Here is a 14,527-nt window from a genome sequence, read left to right as displayed (position 1 = left end):
GAATTTATTAGATAAAAATGGAAATGTCTGTTTGCGTCATTCAAATTATGATGCATGAATGATTATTTTAATATTCAGATATTCTTAGAAGTGCAAAACGTTTGTGCCATTATTTTTATTTTTTAAATGCGAGACATTATATAGTCAATATTCTGTAATTATATAATAGAATTTACACGGATTCCCGCCAAACTATATTGATATTCAGTGTAACGTATATTTTTTCATACTTTTTAAAATATTTCTTTAAAATTTTTATTCAAATTTCGTAAATTTTTTTCTTAAAGATTTTATTTTATTTTTATTTTATTTTATTAACAAATTATTAATATCATAGTTATCAAATTTGGAATCATTTCATCATTGCAATGAAAGACGGAAGCAGATTGTTGTCAATTCTTCTGAGAGTTTCAGAAAAAGCAGCAAATATAGCAAGAGCTTGTAGACAGAACGATGCATTATTTAAATTACTTGTACAAGAAAAATCAGAGGAAGAAAAAAATCCACGCTTCTTTCAAGATTTTAAAACTTTGGCAGATGTTCTTATTCAAGAGACAATTAAACATGACATAGGATTAGAGGTAAGTTAATAAAAAATATTATATAATTAATGTGTTTGAATAAAGAATTCATTTATCAATAATAGATTAATGAAAATAATTAAATATTTTATATTGAATATTTTCATGTATTATTTTATATTTTTTATATTAAAAAGAAAAAGAAAAAGAGGCAAACAAAATTAAAGCTAATATAAAAAATATAAATAAGAAATATAAATTAAATATAATACCACTTATAAAATATTAGTTTCCAGAATTGGCTAAAGTAGTACAAGGAGAAGAAACTAATACATTCAGCAATGCTATGGGTGAATCTATAGTAGTTGGAATATGCCCTACTAGTGAAGAAACTACTCAATTATTAGCCAAAGTAATGGGTAGTGATATTGCAACTGCTGAATTATTAGCTACTGAAGTCCATAAAGATGTTCAATTCTTAGATATTCCAATGATAGCAAAGCTACCTGTTGATTTTGATGCTGATATTAATGATCTTGGTATATGGATAGATCCAATTGGTAAGAAATGTAATACTATAATTTGAATGCTCTTAAATAACAATTTATTATAATATATATACATGTAGATACAATATAATATTAATATATTGCTATGTGTATTAAAACGATGTCTGGAAAAATTATATGGTAAATATCTCTATTTTTATAATTTATTTTTTACTATTTCAAATTTTGAATAAATAATATCAATAACAACTTTTCTTTTATTTAAATTTCTTTTTTGTCTTTTATTTATTTATTTTTTATTTTTTTTAAATGATATTTTTTTATGTTATTAGATAAAATTAGACAGGTTATTTGTTAAGTCCTCTATTTGTTTTGTAGTTTAATAAAACATGCCTGAGGAGCAATTCGTGGAACTTTTGTAGATTCAACTGCAGATTATATAAATGGAGGTGAAAAAGTCGATCATACCACTGGTGTACATATGAGTGGTTTACGATGTGTTACTGTCTTAATTGGAGTGTATATGAAAAGTACAGGCATACCAATTTTGGGAGTAATTAATCAACCTTTCTATACAAATGTAGATTTGCGGTAAATAAAGCAAAATTAACAGAATATTAATACAGAGTCCTATAATTGATGATATAACTGAACGGAAAATGAAAAAATATTGAAAATATAAAATAAATGTTTTTTATTCGAGATTTTATTTTCAAATAAAACAAATTTTTAAAATTTTCAAATACAAGTAAAATTGAATATTTTCTAATTAAATATGAATGAACTATCAAGGTAGTTAATCTATGAAAATAAGCAAAAAATAAAAGAGAATAAAATTTTATTGCTTAAGTTCTTATTTTAAAATCAAGATTAAATATAGTTAAAGAATCATGTAATTGATGAATGTCTAAATTCAGTTTTCTCGGAAATTAATTTTTAAATAAAAAAAATTTATTTTTTCTAATTCTTTGTTTCTTTATTTTTTCTTGTTTTCTTATGTAAAGTAATTAATTATCGAAAATTTATTCATATCTAATCGGAAAATAGTTGTGCTTGAAAATTTTTTGAATTTGTTTATTATATGTTGTTTGTGTAATCAAAAACAAAATCTCAAAATGAATCTGAAATTGATTCAAAAATTTTATTTTATATTTTTAATTTATTTTTTCACATAGAATTATTTCCTGTTTGATTATTGATATCAATATTTTGTATATTCGTGAAAAATTTATAGAATCAATTAAAGAGGCCAAAATAAATAAATTGATATACAAAAATTACTTGAGACTTATTATAGGTTAAATTAAATTAAGGAATTTAAGTTTTTTTTTATTATTTAAATATAAAGTAAGAAAGAGGCAATGAAACTTGATCTTTTATTTGGTTTCTAGAATCGATTCTCTCACGTATATCTCACGAATATATTAACAACTTATATACTTATAAAAATATCAATATTTAACTTAACTAAATTTTATTTAATAGATGGAAAGGTAATTGCTACTGGGGATTTGTAGAAAATGATATTGGAAAATGTTCTATAATGAAAGAACATAATAATAAAAGGATAATTATTCTGAGTAGAGTTGAAGATGAAAATATAAAATCAAAACTTTTAGATGCGGGTTTTATTTTAGTGGAAGCAGCTGGCGCAGGTTATAAAATATTAAGCGTTGCTCTTGGACAAGTTGATGCTTATATTTTATCTAAAAGTTCCACATATAAGTGGGATACTTGTGGTCCACAAGCTCTTTTGCGTTCTTTACATGGAGGTATTATTGAATTCCAAAGTTTTATAAATAATTCCGATTCTGATCATATAGACATAAAATATTTATCTACGTCCACCAATTTTTCGAATAACAATGGTTTGATAGCATATCGAAATTTTGAAATTTTACAAACATTAAAATCGATTTTGTGCAAATAATAATATTGTAGTATTATGTTACATATTTATCTTATTATCTAAGTATTGTGAAGTTGTTAAAAAAAAATTATTTCTGCTACATTTATATGCAATTTTACTTATATAAATGTAAATTCTACTTATATAAAATTTTGATTTTTTTATTTTTAATTTTTTACTATTTTAAATTATTATGTAATATTTAAAAAATATTTCGTATATAACTTAATTATTAAAATTAATAATTTTTAAAGTAATTAAATATAAAATATATTTTTATTATATATTTTATATATTATATATAAATATTAAATATATTTATGAATATTTTATTCAATTTAATTTAATTTAATTTTAATAATTCAAAAATAAAGTCATTCATCTGTGATTGTAAGTAGATTAATTTAAAAAGAAATTATTTTTAATTATTTTGAAGTAAATATTTTCGTATAATAATTGAACGAATACAATTTTATTAAAAAATTGAAAAAATTGAAATTTGCACACAATATTTTTTAGTATAAATATATTTTGTAAATAAACATAATATGTAAATGTTAAAAGATAGAATTATTAAGTACTAGTAATGGTACTTAAAACAAAATAATTATATAAAAAAAGAAATTATTTTATTTGTCTATTTTAATCATTTGTTATTTATTGTTCTAAATGTAATTAATGTTAATATAAATCAAAAATAATAAATATGAAATTGTTATTTAAAATTATACACATTGTCAAAAATGTTATATAATATCAAAGATAAATATAATAAAAATGGTTTATGTTTCACTTACGGTCTTTTATTTATTTGTTAAAATTCTGAATATTTCATTTATTTGTAATATATATTATCTATTATTAATTTTTTCTTTATTCCATATATTTATTAGAATTTAAAACTATTTAAATTTAACATTAACAAGTAATATATTAACAAGTATATATTACATTTGAAAAAAAGAAATTTAATTCACATTTTTTTATATAATGTATACAATATGAAAATATTTATATATTTATTTATTATTCTGAACATTTAAAAACAAATCTTATTTGATTCGATAAATTTCAATAATTTTACGTAGTAAATTTCATGTTGATCATAAAAATAATTTAATTTTTGATATAATAATCAATTTTCAAGTTTTTGAAAATTTTTTATTATTATTTTATTTTTCATTATTAGAATTTATTATGATTTTTTATTTATGACGTTATTGAATTATTATAATATCATGAAATTATAAAAAAAATATAAAAGATCAAATATTTGGAGTTTTTAAATTGTTAATTAAATGTATTTATGCTAGATTTTTCTTTGTTGATATAAATGATTTTTGCTTATTAACATTCAATAATAATATTTTAAAATATATATTAACAATGAGTCGATTTATCATTCTTAACAACATAAAATGAAATCTTTAAATTCATTTTTGTCACTAATATTTATATACTTCATAATTTTAAATAATCCTTAATTTTGTATATCATTTCTTATATCTGTTTCTTAAATCAGTTTTAAAAAAAGGAAGAGAAAACTGATATTAACTGAAATTTTATAATTAATAATTAAATTATATCTCTTTTATATTTCTTTTATATATTTTATACATTTATTTACTTTAGTTTTAACAAAAAGATACATATAATTGATTAGATCATAGTTCTATATATTTAATCTAATATTATTATTAAAAATGAATATGTAAATGTATAAATGTATGAATATAACTTTTTTTTATAGAAATATTTTAAGAGAATAAATTATTAAAATTGAATTTTTTTAAATCATATAATTATATATAATTTTAAAGATATTTTTTGCTAGTATGGAAATTAAGAAGAGACAATAGTTATGTTTATTAGAGAAAAATTATTTAAAATGTTCTTTGTGATAATATATTTCAAGAACATTAAAACATTAATATATATATGTAACTTTTTGTTAATAATTACTTTTATTTCTTCATATTATATAAATAAATTCTTTAATTAATAATTAAATTTATTATTTTATTAAAAAAACTATTAAAATTACATTATATTACGTAGTTGGCTAATTATTTTATTAAACTTAATTTACTTGTATATATATGTACATAGAAAACATCTCATGTTTACTGCATAATGAATAGAAGATAAGGTCAAATGTACAAGTAAATTAAATTTAAAATAATTAGCCAATTGCACAAAACTAATTATAAACGATTTAAAATTAACAGCTGACATAAGAATTCGTTCATAAGAGCTACAGAATTGCAACTCCTTTAGTATAAAATGAAAGTTTTATTCTAATTTATTATAATTTCTATTTTATTATTGCCACTATTACATTTATATGTTTATTTAAAAATTATTATTTTTTTGTTTTCAATACAATATCGTTGATAACTTTATATAATTCATTTATAAATATATAACAATATGTATTTTACATTATTTGATATAGCAGAGATTCAGGTATATTAGAAGCAGGTATTCAATGCTGGAATTGTATTCAATACAATCTCTATTTATAAAAAATATTTAGATTGCAAACAACTTTTATTGTATATATTATAAAGAAAAATATGTGAGTATTCAAATATATATATTATAATATATATTATATATTTTAATTTTACTGTTATAGTTTTATCACTATAAATTAATCAATATTATCAGTTATAATTTTTACTGTATTTAATATATATTTTAATATATCTATATTTTTTATAAAGTCTGCTTGTATGTAATGTGAATATCTTAAATTTCTAAAATTTCTATTATTTTGCTTATTCAATCTTAAAAAAAATCTTAAAATCGTATCTTAAAAAAAAATCTTATTATAGGATATATTTATCAGATTAATTTAATATTAGTGAAACTTAATCAATTAATATTAATCGATTAATATTAGTATAAAAAATAAAATGCTTGTTATAAACAGTAATGAAATGTTTAATGCTTAAGTTTATTTTTTTTTTTCATTTTATTATGTTCATTCATCACTACGTTATCTTTTGACTTAATTGAGTAGTCATTATAGAAGTTATTTAAAATTTACATTGCATTGTTATTAAAAAATAAAATACAAAGCATAATATTCTCTAAATTGTTAATTAATATCTATCATTTAATGTTTCGTTTAAAAAAAGTAATTGAGATAAAGTTAATCAGTTCAGATAATATCATATTATATAAACTCTATACTATCATACTCTATACTCTATACTATCATACTATATAATATATATAAACAGAAAAATTTCAAGAATGCATAATAAAGTTTAAGTTCTATTAAAGAATTTGAATTTCTTAGTAAATAACCATTTTATTTACGAATTATATTGAATAATAATTACATTTATACTTTTTCAAAGTATATTTTGAATATATTATATTATATTATATATTATATTATATATTATATATTATTAATGCAATTTATATATTTGATATTGAAAAAATTGCATGATTTTAAAAACATTTATATTCTGCATTATTATATAAAATTTTTTGAATTATTATTATCAAAAACGAAATGTTTCGTAATATTCATTTTAATGTGTTTCTATATTGTCTATATTGTCTCTTAAATTATCGATGTGAACATCATTTGACATGTGCAAACTATTATTTTTTAAATTTAGAGGAAATAATTATAATGTCTTTCACAAAGAATAATTAAACTTCTAAACAATAAAAAAATTTTAAATAGGATAAAGATAATTTTATATAACGTCAATATATGTAAGAAAAGTATTTAAGAGTGTGAAGTCTTTAAAATCGATCAGTCCTTGATATCAGTCAATACAATTTAATTGTTTAATTATAACAGTAAATTATTCGTTAATATGTTTTTAATATTAAATATTAAAATATATTATTAATACAATTTATATATATATATTTAATATACATAAATATTATTATTAATATATTGATATATTTTTTTTTTTATTATTAAGAATATATAAATTTTGTTTTTGATTATTTTATTAACTATAAATAATATAAATATTTTGTTTAAAATTTTTTTGAACGATGATGAATATTTTATTTTGTTTTTAAATAATATATTTACTTGCTAACACTTCAAATATTAAAAAAATAATAAAACTATAATGATTGGGAATTTAATTAAATTATTTTATAGTTTGTATAGGTAATCAAGAAATTTGATTCTTTCTTCAATATGATAAAGGATCGTTTTTGTCTTTTCATTGCATTTCTTTACTTTTCGTCAACAGGTAAGTTATTCAAACATTTTATTTTGTATGTATATTTAAAAACAAATTTAAGAAAAAAATAAAAATTTTATTACGTGTAATAATGAATTTATTACTATAGAAATTTCAAAAAAAACTTAGCAATTTAAAAATTCACAAAACTTTAAAACTTTATAAAAGCAATTTAAATGATATTACTAACAAACTTAAAACGATTTAGAAAAAAAGATGATCATCTATTACTTTTAATATGCTCGAAGAATATTTACGAAATTATATTGAATTGAAAGATTAAAAAAAATATATGAATGATATATCATATGAATGATGTATATTACGTAAAATATTATTGTTAAAATATATTTTCAAATTTATATGAATCTTGTTCTATATGTATTTTTTTTTTTTTTTTTGATAAATAAAAAGATGTCTTGTAAGTTTAATATAAATCGAACATACATTCTTATTTAAAAACAAAACATAATGTATGTTTTGTCAGATTTTAATTTTTATTATAATAAGTGTATTCCAGAATATCATACAATATATATATCGTATAATTTTATAAATATGAACAGCGCTTATAAGATTTTCAATACAAAGTTATGTTTAAATAACATTGTGTCAATCATTTTATTATTTTATTTTAAAATATCAATTTTTTAAGAAAATAAAAACATATATAATGTAGAACAAGTTGTTAATAATTTTGGAATTAATTTTGTTCACAGTTTTTGCTTCAGACTTAACTGAAAATGTTTTTCTGCGTTTGTATGAAAGGTACTTAATTATTTGTACTTATAAAATATAGTTAATTAATCACGAATTGCACATCTATATTGTAATCATTTCTATTGTAACTTATTTGCAAATTTGAATTGCAATCAAATGGTTTTTTTTTAGGAATGGCTCATATATTGATGAAAATATAAGAAATGCTAATCTATTGGTATCTCACATAGAAAAGAATAACAAAATAATAATCTTCATTAATGGTTGGAATGAAGAAATAAATTTTGAAGATGACCAATTAATAACGAGTGGTAAATTATAATTTTCAATCAACAATTCAGATGCTAATATTAAGAATTATTCAATGTATGATATAGAATCTTTCAGATTCGTAATATTTTTATCATTATTAACTTTTATATTTTTTTTACATTGAAATAAATCCTTCGAAGATATGCCATTAATATTTTGTATACATTAAATTATGTACATATATAATTTGCATCATAATTATGCGATCTATTTTATCTAAACTATAATTAATTAAATTCCCTTTAAAATATTACAGCATATTTGGAAAGTACACAAGATAATGTTCTTGCACTCGATTATCGGAATGTTAGTAAAGAATTTTATCTATTTGCTGTACAACACGTATATGAAGTTGGCAAATCTGTGGCTGCCGCTTTGAACAATATGATAGAAAATGGCATAAATTCGAAAAATATACATATAATTGGACACTCATTGGGAGCTGAGCTTGCGGGGATTATAGGGCGCAACATGAACTATAAAATTGGCAGGATAACAGGTATTACCTATAAATTACATACTTTTTTCAAATATTTTCAATGTTAAAAAGGATGAAAAGCAATTATCACAATTATCTTAATCAGAACTTTATATAAAATAGATTTAAAATGCAAATGCAAATAGAAAATAAAATTCTCGCGAATTCCTTTCAAAAATCAAAATTATTTTTCAACATTCAATAAAATATTCTTTCAAGAGTTTAATTTCAAATATATTATGATAATCGTATCTTTATTTAATAAATTATAAGAAATTTATATTAGTTGAATACGAAAACAAAATGCTTTATATTTGTCACATTATTTAAATGTAAGTAAAATTTTTTTTATAGGCTTGGATCCTGCCGGTCCCGGATATTACATTCTCAATACTCATTTGAGTGCCTCCGATGCCGAATTCGTAGACGTTATTCACACTGATATGGGTTTCTTTGGTCTAGCTCTGAAAATTGGTCATGTGGATTTCTTTCCTAATTATGGCTATAGATCGCAACCAGGTTGCCTATTATCTAAGGATGGTTTGTATAAAATATATCGCTCTTAAATTTTTTATTTTTTGAATGATACTGATGAAATTATTTATATATGAAAAGTAAACATTTAATAATCAATTTCTAAATTAGAATAATCGTCAAAATCATTGAATAATAAGTCATTTTTTATTAATATAATAATTTTCATTAATTTAATATAATGAAAAATATATAATGTCATTTAAAAATACTGATGACATTGAAGTCTGAATTAAAAAAATAATAACAATTTTTGTTATTCAACTTTTTTAAATAATAAAATATATTTTACATTTTGAAAAGTTTTTTTGATAAATAACAAAGATATTTAAATTTTCTATATCTTGTATTTATTTTTCACATAATTTGAATATGTATATATATGTCAATTATTATGAAAATTTTTCTATTATTTTAAGAAATATTTTCTATCATTTAAATAAAAATAGAATAAAATATATATAATATCTAAAATATATATAATAAGAAATATAGATTTTTCTTATTATTTCTTTTTATTTTTTTTTTTTTCATAATAAATATTTATTCCTTTACAGATTTTTGCAGTCATCACAGATCCTATAAATTTTATGCGGAATCAGTTAGAAACCCTAATGCTTTCATTGGAAAGTGTCATTCATTAAATCAATGTAATGGCGTTAAATATATTCCAATGGGATATGCTACACCCAGCAATACGTTAGTAATTTTTAATTAATTTTTTAACATGAAAGTTCTAATTCTCCTTATTTAACATAAAATAAGCATAAGAGAGAGAACATTTTTAAATTAGTTTTTTTTACTACTTGTGTTAATATTTTTTTATAATAGATTATTTTTTACATTTGTAGGACTGGTAATTATTATCTCATAACGAATGCAAAGAGTCCTTTCGGCCAAGGTTTAACAGGAGCAACTTTTAATCCATTAAGAATTGTCCCTGTATTATAAATTGACTGTTTATTGTAATTTCATTAAAAATTCTGTAATTTCAAATATTTTGTATCTCAATATTCATGTTGCAAAATAAATGATTATTTTAATTATTATGAATCAATGATTATTGAAATTAATATTTTATTTTGATATATTGAAAAGAAAAGTGAATAATCATGCAATAATCATTTGTTATTTATTTTTCATAAATCTTCATATAATTATTCTCTTTTATTTTATAACATTGATGTATTTATTGCTATATTGTCTGCTAGTTAAGTTGTCATAATGGGAATCATCTACAGTGAGCATCTATAATATAAATATCTATAGATTTATGATATAAATATCTATATGTTATATATCATATAGTTTTTAAAACAATTACAGTTTTTTTGAATATTATCATTTAAATTATAAATATCATCTAAATTATAATATAACTTATTACCATAAAATTAACTTAGATAATATCAAACTATATAAATACAAGTGACGCGTAATATTTAAATTTTGAAACTTACGTTATTATAAATTCGATCATTCGATTTTTGGTAAACGACTATTTTTAATTTATAAGTACAATTATATTTACAAATATTACATTACATATTAAATATGCTTTGAACATTATATTATTAATACATTTAATATTAAAAAAATTAGTAATTTTAAAATCATATAAATTCAATTGGATTAAATTGTTTTTTTCGAGAATTAAGAATTTCACATTTCATCTTTAAATGTATATGTATATATATTATTATATATGTATAAATATATCAATTGAAATATTGAGATTGTAAACTTATTTAAATAAATTAATTTACAGTTTATATCAAGTCAAAGAATTTAATTTGCCTCTCAATATGATCAATATTTATTTCTATTGTTTCTTCGCATTTTTCAACTTCTTGTTAACAGGTAAATATTTGAATGTTTTCTTATTTTTATATAAAATGTTCATATGAAGTAAATTTAACGAATGATTCTAGAGAGACTGTAGAAGTATTATAGAGATTAAGATAAATAAAAAAATTTATATGCAAAAATATTTATTAAATTATATTTTTCATATTTTGATGATTTTCAATTTAATTTTCAATTCACTAATCAGATGAAAAAAATGAGTAGTAACGAAGATAGAATCATTTTATTTTAATAATATTATTTTATATTATTTTATATTGATGTTAAATATAGATAATATAAATTTCAAATATATGTACAATGAATTGTTAATAATTTTAAAACGAATTTTGTTCATAGTTGCTGTTGATATGCAAAATATTTTTTTACGTTTATATAACAGGTATGTTTAAGATACAATTAACTAATTCCTAATTATATATTTATAATCATTTCAACTTTTTTGAACTTTTGAAATTCGTAATAAAATTATTCTTTTTTAGGAATGGCTCATATATTGATGAAAATATAAGAAATGCTAGTCTATTTCTTCCGTACATACAAAAAAATAAATTATTTATAATCCTTATTCATGGTTTCACTGAAGATATAAATTCTCTTGATATAAGATTAATGTCGAATGGTAAGTTATTTTCAATGAACAATTCAGATATTAAGAATTATTTAATGGATTCGTAATAACATTTTTATTATTATTGTATTAACTTTTATATTTTTTTTTATATTGAAATAAATCCTTCGAAGATATGCCACTAATATCCTGTATACATTAAATTATACATATATAATCATAATTATCTATTTTATCTAAATTATAACTAATTAAATTCCCTTTAAAATATTACAGCATATCTGGAGAATACGCAACACAATGTTCTTGCACTCGATTATCGGAATGTTAGTAAAGAACTTTATTCATTTGCTAAACAAGACGTAAATAAACTCGGTGAATATATGGCTAAAGTTTTGGACGATATGATAGAAAATGGCGTGAACTTTAAAAAAATACATATAATTGGAGTCTCATTGGGAGCTGAGCTTGCGGGGATTATTGGACGCAACATGAACTATAAAATTGGCAGGATAACAGGTATTACCTATAAATTACATACTTTTTTCAAATATTTTCAATGTTAAAAAAGATGAAAAGCAATTATCACAGTTTAAGTTTTGATCTTAATCAGAACTTTATATAAGATATAAATTGACATACATAGAGAGTAGAACGTCTTTAAAATATCGATTGAAACAATCACAAAAATAATATACAAAAATATCAGAGATTTAAAATGCAAATGTATTAGAAAATAAAATTCTCGCGAATTCCTTTCAAAAGTTATTTTTCGCAAGTTGATTTCTACATTTAAAGTTAAAATTATTCTTCAACATTCAATAAAATATGCTTTCAAGAGTTTTATTTCAAATATATTACGATAATCGTATCTTTATTTAATAAATTATAAGAAATTTATATGAGATGAATATGAAAACAAAATGCTTTATTAAACAAATGCTATATATTTTTATTTGTCATATTATTTAAATGCAAGTGAAATTTTTTTTATAGGCTTGGATCCTGTCGGTCCTGGATATTACATTTTTAATGCTCATTTGAATGTCTTCGATGCCGAATTCGTAGATGTTATTCATACTGATATGGGTGTCTTTGGTCTAGCTTTGAAAATTGGTCATGTGGACTTTTATCCTAATTATGGCCACAGACCGCAACCAGGTTGCTCAATATCAGAGAATGGTTTGTATAAAATATGTACCTCTTAATTTTTTTATTTTTTAAATCATAATAAGATCTATATATGAAGAGTAAATTTTTATCTAATAATCAATTTTTAAATTGGAATAATCATCACAATTGGAATAATTCATCGTTGAATAAATCGATGAATTCATCTTGACATTAGTTAAAACTTAATATAATAAAAAGTATATGATAGCATTTAAAAGTATCGATGATTGAAATCTGAATTAAAAAAAAAAAGAATAATTTTAAGAATTTTTGTTAAACTTTTTTAAAAACTTTTAATTTTTCTGATAATTTTTTTGATGATTTAATAACGAACAAAGATATTTAAATTATTTATTTCTTATATTTATTTATTACATATCTGAATATATATATGTCAATTATTATGAAAGTTTTTCTATCATTTTAAGAAACATTTTCTGTCGTTCATTTAAATAGAATAAGATATTAATATCTTTATGATATCTTCAAATGAAGATGTATCTTTTCTTTTCCATTCTTTTCCTCAAAATCAAATATTCGTTACTTTTTTATTTACAGATATTACACAATTTTGCAATCACGGTAAATCTATCGAGTTCTATATAGAGTCAATTAAAAACTATACCGCGTTCATTGGAAAATGCGAATTTTATCATTTAAATGAATGCAACATTGAATATATTCCAATGGGATATGCTACACCCAATAATGCGTTAGTATAACTTTTATTAATTTTTTATTTCAAAAATTTTAGTTTTTTTTTTTATTCAACATCAAATGAATAGCATAAAAGAAAAAACTTTCAAATTAATTTTTTTATTACTTTTGTTAATATTCTTTTACAGTAGATTATTTTCTATAATTCTTATAGGACTGGTAACTATTATCTCATAACGAATGCAAAGAGTCCTTTCGGCCGAGGTTTAGCAGGAGCAACTTTTAATCCACTAAAAATCGTCCCTGTATTATAATTGGTATATTCATTTCACTTATTTGTGTTTATTTTTCATAAATCTCTTCTGTTCTCATATACAAAATGTTGATAATGACCAAAAGTCATTGAATATATTTCAATATATTTTAACTATATCATTGTTTTTTAAAAATATCATCTATTACATATATATTAATTTTGTATTGAACTTTATTAAAAAAATATTTTTATGATACATTAATCTGATTTTGTCTATATCGAAATCATTTAAAATTAATATTTCATTTCATTCCATTATTGATAAAATGATATAAATAATATTTTTCTGAAATGTTATATTATTTAATATTTATTCAATTATTCCTCTCCCATTTACTTTATTGTATTGCTTTATTTTCATCATTAGTTTTTTTATTTTTTATTCAAATTTCAAAAAGATAATTTTAAATTATTTGCAATATTTTTTACTGATTATATATCCAGCATTATTATTAGAATGAAATATATTAGAATATATTATATATATGATTAAAATATAATTATCTTCTTTTGCATTTTTATTTATTGTTATACTATTTATCTATAGTTGCCACAATGGAGGTTATTTATAATGGACATCCAATGGAGTATAATGCAAATACGTATATTATTTTTCAAATATTATCATTTAATGGATCTAAATGACAAAAATAATTTATACTAATTGACTTAGATAATATCAAGCTATATAAACAGAATGTAGTGATGAGTATTATTTAAATTTGAAAACTG

General features: G+C 19.8%; 3 protein-coding genes across 6 annotated transcripts; all 3 read left to right on the top strand.

Annotated features, from left to right (window-relative positions):
* Positions 1-73: 73 nt before the first annotated feature.
* On the top strand, positions 74-3,731 carry Ipp (inositol polyphosphate 1-phosphatase). Its single transcript, XM_031920623.2, has 5 exons — positions 74-209; positions 338-581; positions 811-1,081; positions 1,453-1,621; positions 2,516-3,731. The coding sequence occupies exons 2-5, from the start codon at positions 369-371 to the stop codon at positions 2,958-2,960; spliced, it is 1,098 nt and encodes a 365-aa protein (XP_031776483.1). The 5' UTR covers positions 74-209; positions 338-368; the 3' UTR covers positions 2,961-3,731.
* A 1,619-nt stretch (positions 3,732-5,350) lies between these two features.
* On the top strand, positions 5,351-10,265 carry LOC147656972 (pancreatic triacylglycerol lipase). Of its 2 annotated transcripts, none has more exons than XM_086912538.1 (8): positions 5,351-5,517; positions 7,084-7,177; positions 7,888-7,936; positions 8,060-8,199; positions 8,457-8,699; positions 9,033-9,218; positions 9,770-9,911; positions 10,064-10,265. In XM_086912538.1, exons 2-8 carry the CDS (start codon positions 7,123-7,125, stop codon positions 10,161-10,163), a joined length of 915 nt encoding a protein of 304 aa, XP_086768664.1. In that variant the 5' UTR covers positions 5,351-5,517; positions 7,084-7,122; the 3' UTR covers positions 10,164-10,265. The 2 variants fall into 2 exon arrangements, with proteins under 2 accessions (XP_086768664.1, XP_086768663.1); XM_086912537.1 differs by lacking the exon at positions 5,351-5,517 and adding an exon at positions 6,490-6,764.
* A 734-nt stretch (positions 10,266-10,999) lies between these two features.
* Positions 11,000-14,523, top strand: LOC147656971 (lipase member H-A). Of its 3 annotated transcripts, XM_086912534.1 has the most exons (8): positions 11,000-11,072; positions 11,418-11,460; positions 11,561-11,700; positions 11,926-12,168; positions 12,646-12,831; positions 13,381-13,534; positions 13,694-13,796; positions 14,343-14,480. In XM_086912534.1, the coding sequence occupies exons 1-7, from the start codon at positions 11,018-11,020 to the stop codon at positions 13,791-13,793; spliced, it is 921 nt and encodes a 306-aa protein (XP_086768660.1). In that variant the 5' UTR covers positions 11,000-11,017; the 3' UTR covers positions 13,794-13,796; positions 14,343-14,480. The 3 variants fall into 3 exon arrangements, with proteins under 3 accessions (XP_086768660.1, XP_086768659.1, XP_086768661.1); XM_086912533.1 differs by lacking the exon at positions 14,343-14,480 and having other exon boundaries at positions 13,694-13,964; XM_086912535.1 differs by lacking the exons at positions 13,381-13,534; positions 13,694-13,796 and having other exon boundaries at positions 14,343-14,523.
* Positions 14,524-14,527: the final 4 nt, after the last annotated feature.

This window comes from Apis florea, unplaced genomic scaffold (assembly GCF_048593485.1).
Source record: "Apis florea isolate Af1SG1 unplaced genomic scaffold, ASM4859348v1 contig_3391_pilon, whole genome shotgun sequence".
Lineage (NCBI taxonomy): Eukaryota > Metazoa > Arthropoda > Insecta > Hymenoptera > Apidae > Apis > Apis florea.
The sequence above is the reverse complement of the archived record's forward strand: the minus strand, read 5'-3'. Positions and strand labels throughout refer to the sequence as shown.